Here is a 25,929-nt window from a genome sequence, read left to right as displayed (position 1 = left end):
ACAGAAATTTATTAGTCCTCTGTTTACAAATGAGAAACCTGAATGAAACAATGGTATGTGACTGAGCCGAAATTACTTGGCTGGTCAGTGGTACCTGAGACTCGAAGCCAGGTTTTCTAGTCACTCATCCAGGATTCTCTCCATTCTAGTGTCCAGCATTATATTTATTTTGATTTGTATTTATTTGCATTTTTACACACATATGTTTTTATGCCATAGCCATAGTACAATTTTCTTTATACACAGAAGAATGACATGACTGAAAATAATTAGTATTCATTATCAAAATACATAGTCACAATTGCAAAATTACACATTTATCTCTGGCTCCACTCCAAATATCTACTACTGAAAATGCATAAACATACTAGATGGTGGATCCATAATTTGGATTCAGATGGTAATCCATTTATTAAATTCCAACCATTATGGATATTAGCACACAATCAAGCATTCTATCAAATTAGAGGAGTCTTATTTGATAAGGGGAATGTGGGCATTTTTAAAATATTTTCCAACTTAATTGCTCTTTCCTTAAAAACAACTTCATAGAAAAACAATAGTTATGTTTTTAAGACAAAATACTAATCTATTGTTATAGTGTTTTGTCATATTTGTGTTTATTATTGAGCAAAACAAATTCCTTGGTGTTAGGGGGAATAAAGCTACTTAAAAATCAGTGTGACACAGTGGAAAGACGGCAAGGTAGATGCAGACATGCTGAACTTCTGGTATTTAGCATTATCTAGACCTATACCTATGAGACTATCCCCTCACTCTGGGTTCCTATCTTTTCCTTGGAAAAAATGAACCTCGAAAAGTATCAATGGTCTCAGATCTAAGAGTTTTGTTTTGTACAAGTTATTTGAGTATCAAAGCAGGAAACTGAGAGAATGAAGTGATTTTAAGGAAAGTTAATATGGAAACTAACTAGGGAAAGACAAAGAAGAGACAGTAAAGAACCTAGTGAAGGAACAGTAGGTAAGATGTGCAATTATCTGGTTTCCAGAAGGAACTTAGAGTCAAGTAAAGCTCCCATGTCTTCTGCCAGGGACACTAGAAACTGATAATATGACAGTTTGGGTGTATATGGGGGAAGATTAAGAATTCAGTTTTGGAAATGATGAGTTTAATATGTTCAAGTCCACATGACAGAAGGCAGTGGGAACTGTCATCTTCTGAGACTTAGAAGTGATGCCAGAGCTTGGGGAACAACTTTAGGAGTCGGCGTATAGATTTGAAAACTGAAGCCCAGGGAAACAGAAGCCCTCCAAGGGAGGAATTATACACAGAAAAGGGGAAAGAGCCAAAGCAGTGGCCACGAGCCAAGCCCACTCTTGGGCAACAGGAATATAAAGCAGGAAACGAGCTGAGGTGGAAATCTCGGAGGAGAAAGGGGCTTGGCAGTGTCATAGGTTAGTTTTTTCTAAAATGAAAATTGATTATTTCGTAAGACTCCCTTTAGGAAGAAATACATACTTGGATAAGTCTGTCATTGGGCTAGATTCCAATAACCTAAGCCAAAGAAGGACAAGTCGTCATATAGTTATATCCATCGGTGCGAAATGCCATGTTTGAACAATGCACTTAAATATAGTGTCGGCAGTGGCATAATTTTCGCTTCAATCCCATAAAATTTTATTTCAATTCAGTAAAATTTTTGATATTTTATACTTTGCAAGATGTATGAAAATGACAAAAATACGAAGTCCAACATGATCCATTTGGATGACAATGAATAGGACAGAAACAAAGCACTCTGGGAACTGAGGAGAGGCAAACCAGTTAGTTCAGGAGACTGGAGGAAACTGAGGAAGGGCTGTAAGCTCACCCAGGGGTTTTGACAGATGAAGATCATGTCGAGGTAGACGGAGCATTTCAGATGGAAAAAACATGGGTAAGGGAAGGCCCAGGGGGAGCAGATACAGAGGCTGTAGCCTCAGCTCCTGACTTATTCTCGGCAGAGAGCAGGGGCTCTAAGAGTATTTGTTGTGCTACTGAAAGATTAAGTGAATGAATTAGAATACAGGCCTCAGAAAAGCCACGTGATTCAATCAGAATGCAGACTGCACCAAGGTGAACAGAGATGGCTTTGGTTATCGCTGATGCTGTTGTTCTCTGCCCACCCCCAACAAGTAGCTAGAATCACTGTCTTCACTGAAAAACAAGTTCAAACTGCAACAACCTGACTTTGAAAATTGAATTATTAAAGATTACAGATGAAAATGCTTGGCCAGAACATATAATTTCTCACCTGGGATAATACAGACACTTCAATTGCTATTGTATCAGCCAAATCTTGAAAATGTGCTTACTGATTACCTAAATTTTCCCAAAGCTTGAATATTGTTTGCACATAAAATGTGTATGAAGACTACATTCATCTTCATGTGCATGGCATAGTTCTTTACCCAACAAGAGGGTCAAAAGCAGTAATGCTAGTTTAAAAATTAGGTGTATAGAAGTAAAATGAATGATGAAATGAGTGTAAAGGACTGGATAATTTATCTCAGCAGCTGGTTAGTTTTCCTAGACCAGCCAATAATTACTCCAAGCTTCATAATGAACTCCCAAAAATTCAGTTGAAGACAAAAAATGGAAAACAACACGCATAGGAGGTAGAGAGAAAGGGCTGAGGAAGCCAGACCCGGGATTTGAACAGACAAAATGCAAGAGCCAAAGGAATAAAATGTGGCAATATGTAAATTAGTGTGGACATGTTTGGGAAGCTGGACAGAAACCAACCCTTGCAGAGCAACAGAGTGAATTCTGGGGAGAAGTTGGAAATAGAGAGGCACAGGAGCAATGGGGTCCCATAGCAAGGTAATTGAAAAGTAGCCAGAAAAATGTCAGAGTCAATATGGAATATTGTAGTAAGGCCTAGAAAGTCTTGGGTAACTGAGTGGCATAACCAAATAACGACTTTCCCTTTTGGAAAGCAGCGAAAATGATGAATGGAAGTGGAAAGCGAGGCCGGGGGAAGGAGGTTGTGGTAACGTGACGTGAGGAGGGCGACGAGGGTCTGACGGGGTGAGGGCAGCGGGGATGAGAGAGAGAGGGCGAGTTCTGCCTTGTGACAATACCTAGTGCAGGCAGAGAAGGAAGTGCAGGAGGGGAAGGCGGCCCTAAGGTCTCCAACCTGAGAGTGCAGAATGGGGATGTCAGAGGTGGTGCAGGGACGGGAACGCGTCCTTAGGGGGCCTGGTTTGACGGGGAGACTCGATTCGCTTTTGGAAAACTGTGCTACGTGAATTCTGAGGAGGCTGGAAGAATGCCAGTGAAAATACTGCTTCAGTTGAAAAAGAAATGGGTCTAAAGGGTAGGCAGATTGGGAGCCGGGAGTGGAGGTGTTGGTTTAGGACGTGGGAGTAGAGGCGATGAGTAGGACAGAGCTTAAGGGCAGGGAGCAGAAAGCTCAGGTCAGAGAAGCACGGGTTGGGGTGGGAAATGGGCCCCGGGAATGATGCTCAAGATCTGAGAAACATGGTGGGGGTGCATTTTTGGATTGCTCATGCTACAAAAGCAATGGTAATAGAGCAGGAGGAAGAGCCACCTGCAAGCTGTTCATCTTTTTCTGATGGAGACAACTCAGTGGGGCTCCCATGTCCCCCTGCGATCAGGGCGAGGAGAGGTACTGACAAATATCCTACCTACTTTCCAAGACTGGGAGAAATCTGACCATGTTTTAAAGCTGATTGTATGGAAACTACTAATAAAAATCAATATAAAGAGGTTTTTAAAGACCTCTTTAGGTTTTACATTGACATGGAAAACGTAATTGTAGAGGAGGGGGAAACGAGACATAAACCCGAGTGGAGAAATTTGCTTTGGATCATAGATGTGATATATTCAGTCCACACAATCTGGAGGAAAAGCAGGAAAGCAAAATTTAGGAACATGAAGGGGAAAAACACCCTGAATCTTCAAATTATGCTGATTGGAGCTTTTTTTTTTCCCCCTGAAAAAAAGTTAATTGAAACATTCTAAATCCAACACATTCCATATATTTTTGAGTTAAATAGTGGAAAGTAGGAAAGAATTTTAATTCCTACTTTAGGCCCTGGGTTTCTTTAAAATAATGCTCCCAAAGCAGCTTATAAACATAGGAGCGCATTTACTAAGGGGGTGTGAGTGTGACTCATCAAGGTGGAGGCCCTAACAGATCATGGAGATAATACCTCCATCAGATAACAATATAATTGTGGACCAGGGGTAAGTTTAACTGTCAGGCCCCTACACTACTGGGACCCAAGGACGCCTCCATGCACTATGCTGTAACTGGCAAACATTAATTTCTCTAAAGATCAAACATAAGCTCTCTTACCTCAGGATTTACTTACTGGGGAAAATCTCTCTCTCTATGTCTCTCTCTTTCTCTTTTTCAGAAAATGATTAAATCTTCCTTTTAATGCATGCTTTTCCAAGGGATAAGAGTAACACATATACTCAGACAATCCTACAATGCTATAAATTACAATGTATTAATCCATAATAATATCTCCTCCAAAATCAATTTTTATTGAAAAAATGCTAAGTAAACAGCACATGACAAAACAGATTCCAACAAATGTCCCCAAATCTCAATTACTTTACAATAGTAGCTTATATATATATATACAGGGTGGAGGAAAAGTTGATTTATAGTTGTGAGTATGCAAAATACAGTTCACTCTTGTATTAGTATTTCTTAATAATTTTTTGTATTATTTTCCATAAGAACAATTGTAAACCTACTTTTCCCCCATCTCGTCTATTATCAACCCAGTGTGAGACAAAAAAATACAACTCTATCAAGTAATTAAAAACTGATTAAGGGCTTAAGTCAAAATATCTGACAAGAAAAAGTAAATTTGTTTTTCTTGAAAGTCCCTGCTTTTGGTCTATTTGTTTACAATAGGCAGTTGCCATATTAAACAATTCAGAAATACCAGTGATGTCATGAAAAAATAAAGAACAATTTTATGTAAAAGACCTAATTATTTAATTGGAGAGCCTGCAGCTTTTGCTATGGTCTCTGAGTGTCTGGTTGCTAAAAGATTGTTGTGATTATCTTAAAAAAAAAATAAGCCTTGCCTCAGAATAATTTTAAATTTATAGAAAACGACAAAGATAGTGCACAGTTTCCCCTATTTGTACATCTTACGCTGGTCAGAGGTAATAAACCAACAACGATACATTATTATTTTCTAAAGTTAGTACTTTATTCAGACGTCCCTATTTTTATCTCCTATCCTTCTGTTCCAGGATCCTGTCCAGGACACCACATTACTATTTAGTTGTCATGTCTCAGTCCCTCTTGCTTGTGACAGTTTCTCAGACTGTTCTTGACTTTGATGACCTTGACATTTGGAGGAGCACAGGTCAGGCGTTTTATAAAATCTCACGCACAATTTAGATGGGCGATGTTTTTCTTATGATGACGTTGGCCTTATGGGCTTTGGGGAGGAAGACCCCAGAGACCGAGATCACATCTTGTCAAGAGTTTCTTAACTGCAACGTGGCTTATCACGGCGACCGGGATCAGTGCTGTCACGGTGCTGGTCAGGTCTCTCACCTGCACCGGGAGTCCTGTTTTCACTCTTTCTTTGAAAGAAGTTCCCACGCACGGCCCACGATCAGACTGGGGAGCTACAGCACCCTTCCCTGAGAGGTGAGTCGCTTAAATTACTTGAAATTCCTTCGCAGGGGATGTGCCTCTCCTTTTATTCAGTGACTCATTTATCTACATCAGTAGAGACTCGTGGAAACTTCCTTGATACTTCGGGTTATTGTTCAAAACTGGTTTATTTAGTTGCGCAATTTGTTCCATCTTGGGTCACTTGGAACTCTGTAGGTTATCTTTTCAAATTCCACCCAAGGATCCCTAGTCATTAGTAGCTTTTTCAAGGAGCACAATTCTTTGCTTGTATCAGCATCACAAGTCGGGGGTCAGAGGTAATAGAGATGTGTTTGTCTTCAAATAAAGTTTTCTATAGCTACAGCGAGCTGATAAAACATTCTAAAATAGACCTGACCTCAGGCTCTCTACCACAGGACACTGCAGAATCTTCTAGTACTAACTTTTATTTCACTACTCACAACTCAAATATGAATACATATATCCCCCAAATTATTTTCCATCATTTATTCTCACATTTTAAGTGATTTTTCTTTTAGTGTTTAAGTCAAAATAATGTTTTTTTCCTTGATGAAGCAACAAATTTAGACATTTAAATAATAAATGAAAACCTTCCGGTATAGTACAAGCTTTCCATAAGAGAGTTATGCTTTCAATTTTAATATTAAAATGCTAATTTTCATGGTCTTTTAGTCTATATATACACACAAATTTGCCTTAAATTAAGCTGCTTGTTATGCGTTATATAAATTAGCTCTTTGGGATAAATACTAAAAAAATTAAAAATATCTCCCATTAGAATTTAATCATTTAAAATTATTTTATGAGAGAACTTAGAGGTCTATATTTTTTAAGTGCCACACAGCTCTCTAAGGATGCAATTATTAAAACTGCTCAATAAAAGAATGGAAAAAAAAGGAAACATACACTCTACAAACAATATAATTCATGACGTATCTTCCATCTACATGATTTATGATATCTGTTCACGATTTACAGTTTGTAAGAATGAACTAGAGAATATTCTGTGACTTATACAGGACTAACAGCAATGTATTTTTATTAGATATAATTTAAGTTTTGTGCCTTCTTCTGCCTTCTAGATTTAATTTAATAAAGTATATTTTAGTCACTACCTATAAATCAGAAAATGATATTACAAATTGAAAAAATTTTCCAATATCATGAAAACAATGTTTTCTTAATATATTTTAGAATACAATTAAAAATCTTTGTAGGACTTAAAATAAGTACAGAAAGAATGTGCATTTTCAGTAAGAGAAGCATGGGTATGGAGAAGCATGGATATAAAGGCACTAGATGCTGTACGTAGGAGGCACATAACTTCAGAATTCCCAAACAATTACTACTTAGAAAATATAAATAAGTGGTAATATAATTTCCTGGAAAATATGATTAGAGAGCCTTTCTGGACCCAGTGCTCTCACTTCTACTCTGAATTTTATAATACATGACTTGGGAGGGACATGCCACCCATACTTACAGACGATTTGCAGCACCTCACACTATGGGTCTGACGCCAGCTTTGCTCCTGACTCAGGCACGGCATGAACCCAGCCGTGTCCCTTAAGCTGTCTTGGCCGGCCGAGTCCTACCCTCACCCTGTCACTAGTCACACCGCGTCCATTACTCCTTCACCCAAACCTTCTGCGGCTAGTCTTTCCCGAACTCGCCGCATCTCACGGCGCACCGCCCAGGGCCCTCGCCCTCCGGCCACGGAGCTTCAGTCGGGCCCTCACTCCAGCACCTCCACCGCCACAGCCACGGGCGGGCCTAGGCGACCGCCTCAAGTCTCTGTCTACACAGAGGTGCTGAACCGCTCGAGACAAAACACAGCCGTACCCAGGTGGCCCGACACTTTATGTTCCTCAACTCAGTCTCTTGTTTTACTCAGTTGTACCTTTTGACCTTCCCCTGGACCATCCCACAGTATTAAACCAGCTTTACCTTCAAGAAGAGTCACGTAAGCTTAATGCGACGTAAGGGTCATCTCTGCACAGCTCCCATCGTCTGCCTGCATCCGAGTAATTTGCTCACTTTCCATTGTGAACAGTTTCTCTTCTCCCATTACATGTAAAAACTTCAGCACAAAAATAGGATAAAGTCACTTAATCATGCACATATTTAAGTCTGAATACCATGAGTAATGGTTGATGTCAGATGCTTTCCTGTGTTGTTTTTAATTTTTATTGAATTTATTGAAGTGACATTGGTTAATAAAATTATATAGGTTTCAGATGCGCAAAATTCTGATACATCATCTGTATGTTGCACTGTGTGTTCGCCACCCAAAGCCAAGTCTCCTGTCACCATTTACAACCCCCTTCCCTCTCCTACCTCCCCGGCCCCTTTCCCTCTGGTAGTCACCACACTGCTGCCTGAGTCTATGAGTTTTACTGTTTTAATGGGAAAGAAGCTCAAGCATGAAAAGGGAAAATGCTGTAGCGAAAGGCTGGCGAGCAGACCCCAGATCCTTTAGACTCTGCAACTCGGCCTAGACTCAATATTCAAAATCTACTCTTAGCGCTTTACTGTCAAATTTTAAGTTTTTAAGAAAAACAAATGAGCATTTGTAATAACTAGGTTTTGACAGATGGGATCCAATCCAACATGATCAACTAGAAATAAGAAATAAAACTCTTTAGAAAACTGCACCAGTATCTGGTTAATGGGGCACCATTTCCCACTCAAGATTACCAGCTAAATATCTAAGATTCTTATAGACAGGAACAGAATATATGAATCCTAACAGTACATTTTCTATAAAGTCAAGAAAAAGACTGAGTCACTGAATCAGGATATGACTGAATCTCTCTGGGACAAAGGACAGTGGTTAAGATCCTGGCTTGAAGCCAGGTCCCTGGGTTCAAATCCCAGCTTCCCCACTTAGAAGCTGCCTGATCACTTCACCTCTCCATAATCTGGTTTTCTGAGCTGTAATATGATACAGATAGTACCTGTTGTGGGGTGGCTGCAAGAACTCAGTGAGATAATATAAATCAAGACACTTAGAACAGTGCCTGGCCCATAGAACTCAGCAGGTAACACTGCATCTGACCATCTTCTGTAGAATAAACCACTGGCTGTTGCTTTACCCACGTGTGACCGGTCAAAACATTTTAACAGTGATTCTTTCCCCCACAACATTAATGTAAAAATGCCTAAAATTTTGATTTATTGTAGATGCGGAAGTCAGCCTAGTAGCAAGTTTTTCAAAGAAAACAAAGGGCAGTATTTCTCAGCACACAGTGTATAGTTTGTCAACTTCATTCTAACTTGGGTCAAGTAGAGCCACTTCATGTCTAGTTATTGATTATGGAAAGAATTTGAGACCATGGGGGTGTTTAAATACTTAATATTTTAAAAATGTAAAATTCAAAAAAATATATATTTAAAAAATCACAGTGAGTAAACTTATGTCCCAGGAAGAAACCCCACTTTCCAATGTCACTAGCTTCAAAATGCTCCCTTACGCGGTTGTATTTCCTAGTCACTGCGTGTTTACAGCAAGTGCTCCAGGGATCCGAGCACTGGCTTAAGGACACTCCGTGGTCATCACTCTATCTTGCTGTTTGCAGTGAGCGCTCACATAATTAGGGCTGAATACACTGCACTTTTAAAATTAAACCAAGCCTCTGGGAAAGAATCATGGAAATTGATGGTTAAAGGACACCCAGGCAATTAACAAGCATGATAAAGTTAAAAATTGAAGATGGAAAAGTAGGTTAAGAACTTTTCTCTCTCTTCCCAACATGGTTTGTGGATACAGAAGGCATATCAATTAGCTTCATTTTACCGTGGAGAAAAACGAGGAGCAGTCCGCGTTTTCGTAAATAAGTAAACTGCTTTGCTATTTTCCAATGGACTTCTCTCTCTTTTAAGCACACAGTTCTGAAATTATTCTCAACTTGATTAACCTTTTGAAACAAACCTCAAAGCCCTTTTTGCTTTCTGGAACCACAACAGTGTGGCAATAAACTAATAAAGATTTAAATATTAAAATTCTGAGATTATTTTACCCCAGTACAATAATTGGTTGTGTGGGGTTTTTTTCCTACCAAAAAAAATACATGCAAAAGTATTGATTATTTCTGATGTTTTAAAACATCTGGGAAATAAATGGTAGAAAAAATTTTAAAGTTTAGCTGATGATTAAATGTTATAGAATTAATGCATCCTGATTTTCTCCAGTGGCATAATTTCCCTGCTGGCATTCTTCCCCTCCTTATGAGTCGGTCTCCTTTACCAGACAAAAAGCCACCGAAAGGCTGGGACTTGGTGACATTCTTTTTTGCAGCTCAAGCTAGTCCCTGAACACACGCTCAGCGCTCAGTGACTATTCCCTGAGCGAGCGGGTTCCCGGCGTGATCCCGCATCTCTCGGAGGAGCCCCGCTCTGTCTCTTCGCTCACTGCAGGCCTCTTGCTCCCGGCTGTGCAGCTCCGCGCCTGGGAGCGGCGCTTCCAGAAGGTGCCTGCGGGTGACGCGGGAGGTCACCTCTTCTCAGGGCCATCAGGGGCCTTGCTTCCCGCTCCTGCCTTCTTTCCACTTACGTGGAGGTTCAAAAGCCCACGCCTGGCAGTTTTTGCAGGTTTGTCCTGACCTGCTCATCGCTTAGGTTGGGGGGAAGAACCTTGCTGTGACAGTTGTCCAGGCTGTTTTGGGTTTTGCTAACTGTTCCTCGATCGGAATTGTAGGTGCAAACACTAAGCTGCCACTATCTTCTCAAACTCAAGTCCCCTTTCCTTTTGAAAATTATGTCAACTTCAATTTTCTTGTATGAAGATCTGTGCTACCTTTTCTACTAACTTAATGCGAGGATCAATTTAATAGTGTTTACTGGGAAAAATCACTGTTGGAATTCTTTAAGTTTGGTGAACACAATAAAATAACCTACTCACACAGTTAAAAATAAAAATTAATCCCCTTTGAAAACAGGGACTCAGTATTTTATTAATTATACCTATAGAGACACTGCTCATTTCCCATCTCTATACAATAGGACTTGAAATGAAATGTGCACTCTTATACCAAGCAGCACAGTTTAGCAAAAGAAAAAAATGATACATATGAGAAAGTAATGCCAATCCTTATTTAAATGTCATTGCCCAAAGAGATATATTTTCAAGACTGTTTTGATGAAGATAGCTTTCATTCCAAAAGCAATGACATTTAAATAGCTTTTATAAGGCTGCGAAAAAAAGCCATCCAAGATAGCCACAAACTATATCCCCAAATTTTTTTAAACTACATTAAAAACAAGCATTACAGTAAACAGAATTAAAATAAGTATAAATGTATATTATTTTATATGTCTTCAAATTTTATTCCTAATTACATGTTTCTGTGTATTAGATTAGGCTATCCACACTAAATTAAAATATTCAATTTTTTGTAGAAAATATAGGGAAAAAGAGCAACTGGTTGTTGGAAATTGGGTATAAAAACCAAGATTGAACATAGTGCTGCTATTAACACTTCTTCATTCATTCAGATTTAATTGAATGCCTACTTTGTGCCATGCATGAGTCTAGCCCTGGAAATACAGTGGTTAAAACGATTTTTTTAAAAAACGCTCATGTTAAGTGAGGCTTAAATTAAAGAAAAGGGAAGATAAAAATCAAATTAGATAAATCAAACATTTAGTATAATGTTATGGTAAGTTCTGTGAAGAAAAGGCAGGGTGGGGATATGAGGAATAGCTAATAGCCAGGGGTTTAGGACAGGGTTGAAATGTTACTCAGATTGTACTATATGTTCATAATTTTCTACAAGTATGAAAAGTGCTATAGGGTTATTCAGTATCCATATAATTGCAAATGGGTCCTTTTTTGTAAGATAATTTACTAGCCTTTACATTTTCAAGAACTTTTTATACAGGGTCACACTGACCTTTACAAAAGTTGCAGGACTGTCTTTGGAGTCACATATTGGAAAACTCTCCCCATAGCGATATTATTAAACAACTCACTCATATTTTCCCAGGAACGCTGATTTCAGTTATTTTTACCTTTTATAAATTTAAAGCTATTTGGATTTAATTTGGTTGCAAGCTCATAAAAATGGATTTTACTTAATTACTCTAGTTATATAATACTATTTATCATGTAACATCTTTTTTACATTGATTTGTAGCTTTCATATTTGGGTATATAGCTTATATTTTGTTTTTTGCATTTATCCAGTAACTTTTTTATTACATATCATCAATCACAGTTCTTAATATTTAGGAAAGTTACTGATATATTTTAATATATTTCTTATAATCAGTCACCCTACTAAACTTTAGAGTTAATTCTATCGTTTCTTAGTTGGTTCAATCCCCGCTTAAGGTAGGTAAGCATCCAGCCCAAAAAAATAATTTATCTCCTCTCATCCCAAATACACTTCTAGCTATAATTTTGTGCTTCACTGCCCTGACGGAACAGTCCAGAACAAATCTCTACTCCATCCCCACAGACAAGGTATCCATCCTCAAAACTAAATCCCCTGATGGATGGGCAATACTCTCCCCTCAAAGGTGAGTCTTCTAAGCTACAGCTCTAATTATTCAACGGCTTGTCCAAGCAAAACTGTCTCCCTATATCTTCTATACATTGCTTTTAGTATCATACTTCTGTGTAAAAACATTAAATAGTTCAGGAAATCTTAACTAGGGGTCCAAAAATCAACATGCTTGGAGGGAACCACAAACCTCTTGAAATTACAAAATTTTATGAATATATGCACTTTAACAGGGCACAGAGGCCACAGCCTTCATTTGATTTTTAAAGTGTTCTATGAGCCTGGAAGTCTAGGCTAACACAAATGGATGGCCATGAATGATTAATACAATCAATAGTTACCGTTAACAGAATTACGGGGTCATTTATGTTGTTCAGTATATATATACAGCCATAAGTAGGTGTTTTTAGCATATACTTTTGCTATTTTATATAAATAAAAAATACATGTACATCCCAAGCAATATATCTGCTTTTAACTGTCACTGTAATTTCCTCACATGATTATTCAAGACAATTACTAAGTGTATTGCTCAGAACAAAGAAGCATTATAAAAATAATTATTTAAACAATAGATTGCTCTTCTAGCAAAAATAACTGGTACTCATTTCCTCTATAGGTACTACTCAGAAAACCTGCAAAATTCATTTCTCAGCCTCTACTCATGTCTCTCAGGCAACTAAGCCTGTATAATTTTAATAAGGGATATTCTCTTTTTCTGAAAAAAAAAAATAACAAGACTAAACATTCTGTAAGGGCAATAAGTGACATCTGCTCTAAAATGATGTTAAAAAAAGATTTTAAAATAACTGTTTCAAATTTGCAGCCTTTCTTACATCATATTTCTAAACGATAGCTTTTCATGACTATTAAGTTTGACAATAAAAAAGAAAATGAAAGAACGTAGCAAGTTATGAATCATCTTATTTGGCTCATATATAACACTTCACTGATTTGAAATGAAATCCCAAATGGTACAACTATGCCATTTTCTGATAAAAATAAAGATGAACAGAAAGGAGTACATGCAACTGAAGGCCATTAGGATTTTCCCTGAAAGCTATTTCTAAATGTTCGACGCCGTGGCCTTCCATACCAACGTGGAAGGCACCGCTGCCAGGTCTGGGAAATGTGGCAGAGAGGCTGTGTTAGATGTTTCCAGCGCCAGCTGCCTCAGGAGTGAGCCTACTCACAAAGCACACACGGGAATTGCCACCCGGCTTCCAGAAGATAGAGAAAACGGGGTAGCCTGTCGCTTATGGGGCTGCCTTCACAGACACCTCTGCTTAAGGAATTCTAAAGACTGTCAAGTGTGTGCGAAGAGAGTATTTTCCTTCTCAGATAGCTCACATGCCCCAATTCTGTTTCAATTTCCCTTTCATAACAATAGCTAACACACAGACAGCATCAGTGCAGAACATAATTCTTAGGCATGACATATCTAGACACCATATAAATATTTATAATATAAATATAAAATATGTATCTTCCCCCAAACCTGATAAGATACATATTTTATAGAGGAAAATAAGGAAACTTTTTTCCAAAAAGTTTGGAAACTGAGGCCCAAGTGGTAGAGCTGGGATTCTATCCCAAACATCCTGGCTCCAGAGTCTGCATTCTTGGAAAAACTATATTTTACCTCAAAATATATATACAGTCTTTTTTTTTTTTAAGTAAAATAGCATTAAGGGATTATTAAAAAAACATAAACCCTGCCCCACTCCTTTCACTCTACACACCCATTCTCATAATTCAAATACCTTGTTTCTTTTGATATTTAATATGTATTTCAAACAGAAATTGATAAATCAACTGTAAACCCTGCTCATTTCCATTTATGGCATGTGAGGATTTAGCTTTCTTACAGTGCCCAATCCTGTACCTATCTCGTGCCCTCCGAGAATGAATGGGCCATAATCTGCTTAGGTCTGTCAATCTCTACACTATTTTGACCAGGTAGGCGGTACTCACTGCTCAGCCAGACAATGCATAGTGATTTCCCCCCCCCCCCCTTTTTTAATGCATCTTCAAATCATTCTGGAGTTGGAAAAGGTCTTTTGTTTATTTGCTTGTATTCAATGTACCCTATAGGTGTTTATGTGGAAGTCAAAGACATCTTGTTCCAAATGATCTGTGGAACACCCATGAACATTACCTTTCAGACGTCTATATTCATCTGCTTTTCTCCTGAAAGCCTTTTCCCAGAACCCTCTGCTTCCCCACCCGTCTAGATGGGTAGCCTTCAAGACACAAGGTTACTCCTTGGACTCTCTTTCAATATCCCTCTGTGTTAAATCCCATATCCCACCTTCCATGTTTTCACATTATTTTGGTGTTGTCCCTTCCTTGTTTTGCTGGGGCACATTATCCAGTAACTTTCTAAGAAAGGATACATAAGTGGTTAAGAACTATGAACGTCTTTAGTCTTTATATCATTGCAGGGTACCTACTCTTTTGGAAATCACTTTCTCTCAGAATTTTGTAGACTTTGTTACATTACATTTAGCTTAGGGTACCATTTCTCACTTCCTGATATGTAACTTTCTCTTTGGAAAGTTTCAGTATTTTCTTTTTCCTGATTCAGTGGAATCCTGAAGCTTCTGTGCAATGATCCTTGTGGAGTCTTTTTCTTTCACAGTGCCGAGCACTCCGTTGAGCTCTTCAAAACGACATTTCACTCCCTGCTGTCTGGAAAATACTGTTTAAAATGTCTCTGTTAATTTCGTAAGTCCATTTTCGCAGTTTTTTTCCATTCTGGAAGTCTTTTTAAAGATTTTGACCTTATAAGTTGTCCTTTATTGCTTAAATTTTCTGGGGTTCCCCCCCCTTAATTCTGAAAGGTTTCCTAGACTTTATATGCCAACTTGTTCTATCCAAGTGCTCTTGGTTATTCTCTGGGTACTCCTTCCATAGCACGTTATTATCATCATTATAGATAAAGTGCTTCCTGAAGATATCACGATGGAGCATTTTTAATAATGTAATCTCTCCTCACCCCAAATGCCTCTGGACTTCATTTTGCTGCTTGATTAGGCTTCAGCTTTTATGATGGTGACTTGTCTCGAAAATCTCGTCATCTTCTGCTTTCAGATCACGTCAGACGGTGGGATTCCGAGATGTAATTACAGCCTCTGTGTACACGGGCGAGGCTCTCTGCGGGGCCAGCAGGGAATAAGCAACGTCCTACTGGGCGACCTTGAGGCGCCTCCCACTGGAGGTGTTTCCTCCGATTCCCGGCCTGAGCAGAACTGACCCGACGCGAGCGTACCAACGTCAGACGTGAGCGTCCGTGTCCACTGAGACCCTCATTTAGACCTCCCGGTCCCCGCCTGGCTTCCTGGAAACTGTCCTGAGCACCTCCGGGGTTCAGAGGTGAAGGCCGTGGGCGTGGGCTGGTTTCTCCAGCAGCCTTCTGTTCTCCATGACGCTTTGGGATCCCTGGCTCTCTGCCCTCTCTTCTTCCTTCTGTCTCCGTGCCTGTGTCTGTCTGCTGTGTGTATCATTTTGCGATGACTGCAAAAGGGAGGAAGCATAAATGATTGGGTTTGCTCCATCATGTTTTCACGGCTTTCTGCAGGTTTGGTGAATTATCCGTTTCCTTTTAGGCCAAAGAGCAGGAGTGTGAGAACTGCAACCAGGAAGGGCTGCCTGCCAGGCCTCGGTCTCACACCCTGGGCCACCACCACGTTCACGCTGCTTGACCTCCTGCAGGTCCGGTCAGTCGTCTGCGTGCTGGGCAGGGAAACGCAACAGTTGGGACGCGTACTTGCGGGCGGCCCTGAGGAGGGCACGCCAGGTGTTACCGTGGGGGAAAAGCCTTCTCTGTCTGGGTTCATTAGTTCCAAGATTAAAGGTGGACACATGCGCTGGCTGGAGACTAATTCTTTGTCCGTTTCATTCAGTAATATTTGTTAAAAGTCTGTCATGTTGACCCAGCAGTTTCACTTCTGAGAGAAATGAAAATATATCTCTGCACAAAAGTAAATTACACAAGAATGTTCATGTGGATGGTATTCACAATGGCCAAAAGGGACAGAACAATCCAGATTTCCACCAACTGATGAACAGGTATAGAAAAGTTGGCATAACCATACAATAGAGCAGTAGTCAGCAAAAAAGGAATAAAGTACTAAAACACAGACGAAACTTGAACACATTATGCTAAGGAACGAACAAAAGACTACATAGTCCATGCTTCCATTGATATGCCCTGCCCAGATTCTAAAAAAGAATGGATTCTCACAGTAATGGCAGCTTCTAAAGCAACAATTTTCAACCGGGGTCCCTCAAGAATTTGCAAGCATGCAATACCTGACTATTTAGGCAGGGACAGTGACCTCTTTTCCCTTAGATTGGCAAAAAAAAAAAAAAAAAGACAACAGCCACCACAACAACAGATGTCAGGTGTAAACGTCCTGGTCTGAACCATAAATGTAAAGGTCATACAATCGAGTTGCATCTAATCGGTCACGTTGCGTCCGATTGGTTAAGTCTTGGTACCAGACATCCTTTCAAACAAGTGTAGGCACCTGATTTTTTTTAAAGTCACTTTGCGTAAAAAGGGTAGATAATTACTATTTTTTCGTAAATCAATCAAAGTTATACCTATTTTTTTGTCAGACTGGCAAAAAATATATTTTCTGGCATGTCGTAGAATGTGAGTAGTTTATGGGCCACGAGGTGAAAGAGGCTGGAAGTCGCTGCTCTCCCGGGTTTCCAGCAGAATGACTTCGCTGTCAGACGTTACACAGCACCGCCTGTCTGCCCTCTGCCATGAGCAGGATGGAGCACGGTTGCGACCTTCTGTCCTAAGGCTGCCTGCGCTCATCTGAGCAGGAACCTGCATCACGGCTAAACTTTCAAAAGGTGTGTCCACGGGCGGCAGTGTTAGCTGCAAAACCCGCAGGCACGGGATCTAAAATGCTCACAGCAGCGATTCCACTGCCTGAGCTCGGCCCGGGCCTAACGAAGGGCCGCGCACAAAGGCGTTCGCTGCAGGGCCGCGGGCAGGCCCGAAACCCCAGAAGGCAGGAACACACAAGCTTTGTCAAGGGCCGCTATGAGTCTAACTAGCCTCACTTCTTCAGAGTTATCGCCAACGCTGTCAAAATGAAGCCAGGGCTATGTAAATGAGATTTTCAAACTGTACATCTGGGGCATGTGGAGTTTTGCTACTTTGCTTTTACTGAGCGGTCGGTCAGCAGGTGAAAGAGTTGAAGAATATTAAGGGTAAATTAACTAATAAACTTGGAAAGGGTCATGAAATCAACTTTTGCCACTCAAACTTTGGCGAAATGTTTCGGGTAAATGCTCAACTCAAAAATAATGCACATCTATATGCAGGGTGGGGCAAAAGCAGGTTTACAGTTGTTCGTATGGAAAATGATACAATAATTAATCAATAATGACACAAGATTAAACTGTTTCACATACTCACAGCTGTAAACCTACTTTTGCCCCGCCCTGTATGGCTGCAGACACACAACTGTACACAGATATCCCTTGAATAGTTCATGTCACACATGCCTGTGTGTGTGCACGTGCGCGCACACGCACACACGCACACACGCACAGAGCCAGGAAGGTTTATTTTGCAAAAACCTGGAAATTCCAGGATGCGCCAGGGAGCATCACCATTTTCCCCTAATTTATTTTTTCAGAATAATAATGATAAGATGCCTTCACCAAGAAAAGTTTTTTTAGAAGGAGTACTTAGTGTAAGTGACAATAGTCTCCCTTCCTAGTGATGCAGGTTTTTTCTCCATTACCCCCACATCTGCTCCTAACTGCACGGCCTGCTTCAGTCTGCTACTTCTTTACACACAGGATGGGAGGGAAATCTGTCACAGATCCTGGAAATGTTCAGGGCTTCACGAGGTGCTAGTGGTCTGCATAATTTGTACCGTAGTAAACAACAAAGTCCTCGTTTTAAACCCAACTCTGTTTCTAAATAATGGAGTGAATTATCTGCTAAACACAAGAACTGAAAATCACATCGCATGTGGTCTGCTTCCCTCCCACTCACTTTGGGACAGAGGTTCATTGAGTGGAATAATGCAGAACTACAAATACTATTCAAATTGCTTTTGGGTGTTGGTTTATGTTTTTTGGTTTGTGCTTTTGATCAAGCAGATATAATTTAATTAGGTTTTGTTAAATAAGCCCATGATAATAATGTTTCAATGGGTTTAAAATTCATTATTATTCTACATTCAAATTCATAAATATGAGTCCATATAATTAAATATGAATTGGTAAAAGTGCACTGTCCCAATGTGTCTTAGTTTATATCAAGTAGGTAAAGTAGGTCTAAAGAGAAAGTTGCTCAGAAAGAAAATGGAAAACATCTCATAATATATCGCTAGTATAACTGTATCATAAATGCAATTAAAGCCTGAAACATTTAATAAAGCTTAAAGATGTATAACTTACATGTATACTAAGAAAAAATAACTAAAAAATTCCTAACTCTAAATCTTTACAATAATTTCACTTGAATTGGGCCTAAAGTTAGTAGAGCCACTAAGAAAAAATTTAATTGAATTTGTAAGATATAGAAAAGTTCACCTAACAGAGAAAAATAAATAAATCCTTATGGTTAATCTTGGCTGTGTTGTGAGGGGAAGGAAATAAAGGGAGCAGGAGCGAGTGTTGCTGGGGGAACAGAGATAACATAGCAATAGGCTAATTAGTCCTTAGACCCCAGAGGGTTGAATTGTTTCCTCCGGAGAGACTCCTGGAAACAAAAGGTCTGTCCGACTGACTGTGTAACAGGGTGAAGCCTCCCTCCTCTAATGGGCACAGTGACCTCTGACACCAGCACAGGTGTGGACACAGCTCAGGCAGAGGTGGAACCCGGAGAGTCCCTTCTCCAGCAAGTGACTCCCATCTCTAGAGACCTGTGCACCTTAGGACACAATAAGCTTTGCACACAGTTATCCCGACTAATTGATGAGAAGTATGGGAGAAATAACGCTGAGATATGCAATCTCCTCCCCTGTCAGAAGCCAGAGGTTGGCAGGCAATATAGATGGAATAGGAGCATTATTTTTTAAATTTATCTTTATTGTTGGAAGAGAGCCCTTATAAAGAGATTAACCAAAAAACTTACATGCGTATATGCATAACTCATGGACACAGACAAGAGCGTGGTGAAGGCCTGGGGATAGGGGCAGGAGTGGGGTGGGGGAGGTTAATGGGGGAAGAAGGGGGTGTCTGTAATACTTTCAACAATAAAGCTGTGTTTTAAAAAATAATAAGTAAATCAATAATAAATAAAAGAGCCCTTATGTTAGGGTAATCCAGCAAAATAATGTCTGAATTCTCAAAACAGCAAATAGTGTAGTGATTACTCTTCTGAGGTAAATTACTGGCATAACAAAAATCACCCACAAAAGTACTCTAAATATTCTTTCATCCATTTCAATGATTATATCGAAACTACAGATTGGCTATAAAAGCACAATGCCTGGCCAGTGTCACTTTTTACTATTATTAAATAAGTGAAAAGTAAAACTTTAGCTAATGAATATATAATCACTGTTAGTAATCTCAAAAAAATCAAATGTAATCTCCAAATTAAATATCTGTGTTTTGTTCACATGAAAGTAGATAAGACTGACACCATGTCCTCACTATACAAAGATCAGTGTAACCTTATTCTTTAAGGGACAATATTTCCCCTAGTTTGATCAGAGACCATGGTATAAACAAAACCATAAGATTTTTTTCACCAAATTCCCTAGCTCCCGCCCAGCTTTCCTAACACTATTGAAAAGTATTTGACTCTGGTTTCGTCCCTGAAGGTCTCCGACATCCTCTCCTGAGAAAGAGGGAAATGCAGAGCCTCTTCTCTGCTTCCACGGGGGGACGACACCACCTGCCAGCTCTCCTGGTCGGCTGGGAGAGGCCTGTGGCTGGCTTCCCGGGGGGCTCAGAGGGAGCTCAGCCCTAGGAAGCAGCAGGGGAGGCGGGAAAGCGGAGAGAAGTCATCCCGAGAAGGGAGAGACACAAGATCATCAGCCACAGTGTTCAAGTCCAGACGTGCCCTGGAGTAGCAAGTTGGGGCTACAATCAGCAGTGTGGGGCTCACCAAAGAGCAGGTGAGTCAACCTGCCTGGCCACACAGAGGCTCATGAAAGTGTCAGGGGAAAGCCCTTTGGGGGTCCCTCTCCACAACACCTCCCCCGTGGAAACATTTTCTTAAAAATCACTTTCTCAGCAGATAAATGACTGAGGGAGAGTGTGGCATTGAAGGAATCACAGCTAAGAGCCTCCCTTAAAGTGTCCTCCTCAGACAAGGGCCTCAAGGTGCACAGATCGCAACCATAAAGTACCTGCTGTGTTGAAGGTTACTCACCATTGCTTTTCCTTTAGACGACAATACTGTCAGAATTTTCTCTCTCAAATAAGTATCTATTACTTCCTCAGTTTGTTGTTTTAGGAATACTATCATTATAATTTTTAAAATCTGTTTTTAAGATACCTTCCAGTTAAAAAAATAAATCATAGTAATTGTCATTTTTTTCCCCCAATTATGCAATTTTTCACACATTCCAAATCCCTCAGTGGGATTTGTTTAGAGTTTTAGTTCACTTCTTAGTCGTCTCCCATTTCCTTGAAATGCGTGATAAAACTGAACCACCTGATTTCAATTCCTTCCTGTTTTTTAGTAACATTTCTTTCTTTCTTTTTAAAGAGATACTTTCATGTGACTTACTTGGGAAAATGTGGAGAATCTTTACTTTCATGAATTTCATTCATTCAAAACATTCCAGCACACCATTCCAATTCCTGAAAGACGGCCCTATATTTTTACCCAGTAAGGGGTAAGATTTTAATTGTTGGATGTATGACACCATTTTGGAAAATGTAGTCTTTACACACTGTTCAAAAAATACACATATTTTGTAATCATTCAACCGAGTGTGAAGTTAAAGTTTAGCGTTTTCTTTGCATGGGAACATGGACCCAAAGATATTCCTGGGAAGACCATGCTTACTTTTGTTATTAAGAACGCAGGCTGCTGCCAAATAAAGTTTTTCCATAAAAAAGAAAAAGGTCCATAAAAAAGAAAAAAGTCATATGCGTTGCAACCTATTTCCACTGAGGACGGAGCGAGACCGTATCCTACGTATAATTTCAACCTCTGCAACTCTAAAGAACAGGGCGGTCTTCCTTTCTGGCAAGGTCACTGATCCGAGTGTTCCTACGGTACCTTCCTCGTGGAGATAAACGCTAGATCGTGTGCAGATCCCTTTGGTTGGAACACTGTTTCAGTCGAACTCCTGATTCCTATGGGCTGTGAACGCCATTAGGTGCCCTAAGCTCTCCTCTGGACGCTGCTGTGCCTTCGCAAATAGGACCCTTAAAGCCACACACTGCCTAACACCCATCGCCTCTCCGCATAAACGGCAGAGGCGACTGAGCCTCCCGGGAAGGCGCGGGGCCCGGGGGTCTGCGCCCCGCCCCGCCCCGCGCGGCTCAGGACCGCGGACAGCGCCCGCCGAGGCCGCACCGGCGCCGCGCAGTCTGCCCGCCGTGGCCGGAGCCGCTGCGCACCCGTCGCCGGTTCCTTTCCAAGCGCGCCCAGCGAGTTAATTCATTAATCGAGGCCACCCCGAGGTACCCGCGCGCGCGCAATGGAAAGCCGGCCTTACCCGGCTGAAACCACGGGGCAGCGGGCGCGCTGGGAAGGCGGGCGACCTCGCGACCTTCCCTTGCTAATCCCCACCCCACCCGCGGGAGCGAGGGAGCACTGGGTGACACGCACGGTGGGGAAACGACTGAATCGTGCGTCCTGGAGGCAGCATCCCTGGCAGCTGACAGCTCCCTGCCCCAGTTCCCGAGCTGGGGAAACGGGAAGCGGTTTCTGAGACCGGCTGGGAGTCAAGGTCAAGGGAGGGTGTCCCCGTGTTTCACGGGGGGACTCTGGGAACGCCCGCCCGGGTCCGTGTCAGCCGGTCGCACTGCCGCCCAGCCCAGCCCCGCAGCGCCCGCCGCCCGCGCGGGGATCTCAGGTCCCGCTGCCGGCGGCCGGAGCGCAGGTCCCCGCGCCCGGTCTCGGGCCACCAGCCGCCCGGCGCGGGAGCGGGCGGGACGCGGCGGGAGCCGCGGGGACCTGTGGGCGACTGTCCCCGGCCGGCCGCCCCGCGCTCGGCCCCAGGAGCCGCTCCTGCCCTTGGGGGAGGGACGCGCTCCTCGGGGTGGGCGGCAGGGCCCCCCCAAAACCACTTTCTGGCCGCTTCCTTGCACCGTCTCCTCCTAAGGAAAAGTTTCCTCGCACAACTTCGCGTCCTCCCATCGGGGGTCACCGAGGCGTTTCTCCCCGCGCCCCCCTCCCCCATCGGTCCCCAAAGTTCGCGAGGCAAAGAGGGACAGGTCCCCGGGTCCGCGCCCCACCCCGTCCCGGGTGGAAACTAGTTGAGGAGCCCGCCCGGCCGGAGGGGGCCTCCACGCGCCCCGCGCCCGCCCCGCGCCCCCAGCCCCGCGCCCCGGCGGCCGCGCGCGCGCGCGGGGGGCGTCACCTGAAGTCGCTGTAGGGGTGGATGATCCAGAAGCCTGCAGTTTTAACCCGTTCCTGCTCTTTCTCCACCGCCTTCTGGCTCCCGAACATGCGGAGCGAGAATTTGTTGACGCCGGGCTGCAGCATGGAGGTGAACTGGCGCTGCATGAAGCCGTACTGCCGCCGCGGGCCCTCGGCGTCCTCCAGGCCCCCGGCCTCCTCGCCGTCCGCCTTGAAGCACACGGAGTTGCCCAGCTCCTTGGCGCCCGGCCCGCCGCCCCCCGGGCTGCCCGGGCCCTTGTCGCCGGCGCCCGGGCCCGCGCCCGTCGCGGGCGGCTTGGCGGGGTACACGCCGCGGCCATCGTCCCGGCCGCCCGACGAGGAGTTGGGCTGGCCGCCCGCTTCCATGCCCGGGGCGCGCGGACGCGGCGGGCGGCGCCGGCTCCAAGCTCGCCCGGGGCTCGGAGCTGCGGGGCCGGGGCCGAGCCGGCTGCGCGCGAGCCCGGCTGCCCGTCGCGGCGGCGCCTGTGCTTCCCGCCCGCCCGCCGCGCGCCCGGCTCCCGCGCCGCCGCCGCCCTCAGTGCCGCGCTCGGGCTGGGCTCGGGCTGCGCCCCGGCCGCCGGGCTGCGCTCCCCCGCCGGCGCCGCCCCGCGGCCGCCCCCTGCCGGCCGGAAGGCGCCGCGCCCGCCCCGCGCCCGCCCGCGCCGCGCTTCTGCCCAGCGTGACACGGACCGGCGCCCCGCACGCGCGTCCCTGGGCTGTGGGAGGCGTCCCCGCGTGCGAGCAGGGGGCAGGCGGGGAGGGAGGGAGGCTGGGCGGGGGCGAGGGCTCGTCCAGAAGCAAACGTCCCGGAGACGCCCGCCAGCTGGTCTGACCGCAGTGTGCATGACCGTGCAGACGGGGAGGGAGGGCGCGGGCAGGAATGTCACGGCCGCGCTGGAGGTGCGGGAAAGGGGGACTTGCCCCGATGACAGGTGTCCTGAGCAGAAGGGAAGCTCAGAGAGAGAGAGAGAGAGAGACAGACAGACAGACAGAGAGAGACAACGTGCCCTGGGGCGCACGGGCACGCGCAAAGGCTACCATGCCTGGGTCCCCGGAGTAACCAGCTCCTGAGGGCTTTCCAGAGGAGGCCCTGCACCCAGGGACAGCTGACCGCGTCTGCTCGGCCCCTTGGACTCCCCGCGCGCCCCTGACGCGGGGGATGGGGTTTCCTCGCACTATCCCAGGTGCCAGCAGGTCCTCCAGCCGCCCTTACGGAGCCCAAAGCGCGCTAGGAAGACCTCGCCAGGGCTGGCCTATCTTTCAGATCAGTTATGGAGCCAAGAAAACACAGCGAGAGGCCTGCCTGCTGGTCAGTGTCCACCTAGCCCTCGCCAGGAAGCCAAGAGGCCTTGGCATCGAGGCCGCGCGCCATCAGCATCTCAGACGGGGAGGCATTCGCTCCTGAAACGCGCAGTGTTCCCAGACCCCCCCCACACACTCCCTCTCGGCCTCCCAAGCCCACCGATTAGCTCAAGGAAACAGGATGTCCTGCCAACCTCCCTGGTCCCCGGGCAGGGCAGCCCCGAATCTGACCAGCCCAAGGCTGCCCAGGGCCCCAGCGCATCTGTTGCAGACGGAGCGCTGTCTTCCCGCCCACAGCCTCCTCAGGAAATCCTGCCCGCCAGGCCGCACCTCATGGGCAGGTGTCCCCCAAGGCCACCTTCTGCGGGAAGAGGGGTGGGCCCCCCAAGAAGGGAATCTATGAGAAGCTGGCCACCCATGGCCAGCATGAGAGTGAGTGGGCCCAGTCAGGGCACTTTCCTGAAAAACTGAACAGAGATGAAGCCAGTTAGCCATGGGCCAGGCGAGAATCCGACAAAGGAAGGGAACTGGGTGCCTTCCCCAGGGGTGAACAGAGCTGGGAAAGGGAGCGGGGAGAAGAGAAAAGCAGGGGGAAGCAGAAGGAAGGGCCGCCCCGCCCCGCTGTGTTCTGATTTTGCAGGACTCCCCTTCGTTCTACTTACCAGGCCTGTGCTAAGTCCCTCCCAGGGAGCTCCATCCTGACTCAGACACCATCTGCTTCCAGCGAGTCAAGAGCCAGAGCCCTAAGAAATGAGTATAGGCGGCCAGATTTCAATGGTGACAAGCAGGGAAATGGGGAGCCCTACAGTGCCGTGTTCTATCGAAGCAGGGACTCTGGAAACACAAGAGGTCAGATGAGGGTGCCGCTTGCCAAGGGCAGAAGGAAGCCCAGGGGCCGGAGGAAGCCGAAGGCCCAGCTCCTCCTAAGAAAGGTCGGGTTGCTCGGGCAGCTGGTCTTTATCAGCCCGTAGATGCCCCCCACTTCTCTCCCATTCTGCTTGTGCTCCAACCCCTCTATTTTCAGTCAGGAGTGTGACAATGTATATTTTAACATAAATTTTAAATTTTATGATAATGTAAAAATATACCGTCTAAAATGTTATGCTGAGTTTCAGTTGCTTTCTCTTTTCTTCTAGCCAATCCTATTTGTTCTATTTCAACTAAATCTTAATCATGATCAGGCAGTTATTTTAGGCAGAGATTTTTCTCAGTTTTAATGTCTGTACTGAATAATGTAACAGAACTACTAAAAAACAAGTTTTCAAAACAGAACAAAGAAATAGCTAAATAAGGTCACAAGTCATCGGTTGCTCCAGGCACAGCTTTTAGGTCATTTTTCATTCATTTGTTCAAATTCTCAAAAAAATGCATTATCTTTTTATTAAATTTTGAGGATGTGTGTGATATTCATTTATTAAAGTTATCAGTAATAAAAATGTCAAGTTTATTTACTGTACATTTAGATTATTGATTGAAAGCTGTTTAGAATGTGAACTTAAACAAGAAACTTCCCTAGAAAAGAGAGAGAACTTGGGAGGTTAGGAGAGAGTGGAAGCTACAAAAGAATGGAAACAATGAGACAGACCGAATCAGCAAATACGTTTTAAAATGGGAATTAATCATGAAACTAGGCTCCCATGGCTAGACCAGATAAAGTTCTTTCATTGTTTAATTGTTCCATTCTGCTTCTGAATTCACTCCACGAATTAGAACAGTTTTTTTACCAAGAAAGAAATCAGGGGCTGACCATTTGCTCAGCAGGGGTGAGATGAGAATCGCAGATAAAAGCATGTTAGACTCTGCTCTCTCTTATCTCCCCGCCTCCCGCCCAGACCTAAATTTTACTCTCCTGTCGTCATTTACGTTTCTCTATTACCTATCCCTTCCCTAACCCACTCTGGACACATGTACCACGTCCCAAACAGGCCTGTATTTCG

At 43.8% G+C, this 25,929-nt stretch overlaps 1 protein-coding gene across 1 annotated transcript in view; it reads right to left on the bottom strand.

Annotated features, from left to right (window-relative positions):
- Positions 1-23,056, bottom strand: part of HCN1 (hyperpolarization activated cyclic nucleotide gated potassium channel 1) — a 254,087-nt gene extending 231,031 nt beyond the window's left edge. Inside the window, exon 1 of the mRNA XM_087815043.1 lies at positions 22,671-23,056. Coding sequence (XP_087671169.1) covers positions 22,671-23,056 — 386 coding nt within the window. The remainder of the gene's footprint in view (positions 1-22,670) is intronic.
- Between the last annotated feature and the right edge of the window lie 2,873 nt (positions 23,057-25,929).

Source organism: Miniopterus natalensis, chromosome 3 (assembly GCF_054644295.1).
Source record: "Miniopterus natalensis isolate mMinNat1 chromosome 3, mMinNat1.hap1, whole genome shotgun sequence".
Lineage (NCBI taxonomy): Eukaryota > Metazoa > Chordata > Mammalia > Chiroptera > Miniopteridae > Miniopterus > Miniopterus natalensis.
Note: the sequence above shows the minus strand (reverse complement) of the source record. Positions and strands in the feature narration are given on the sequence as shown.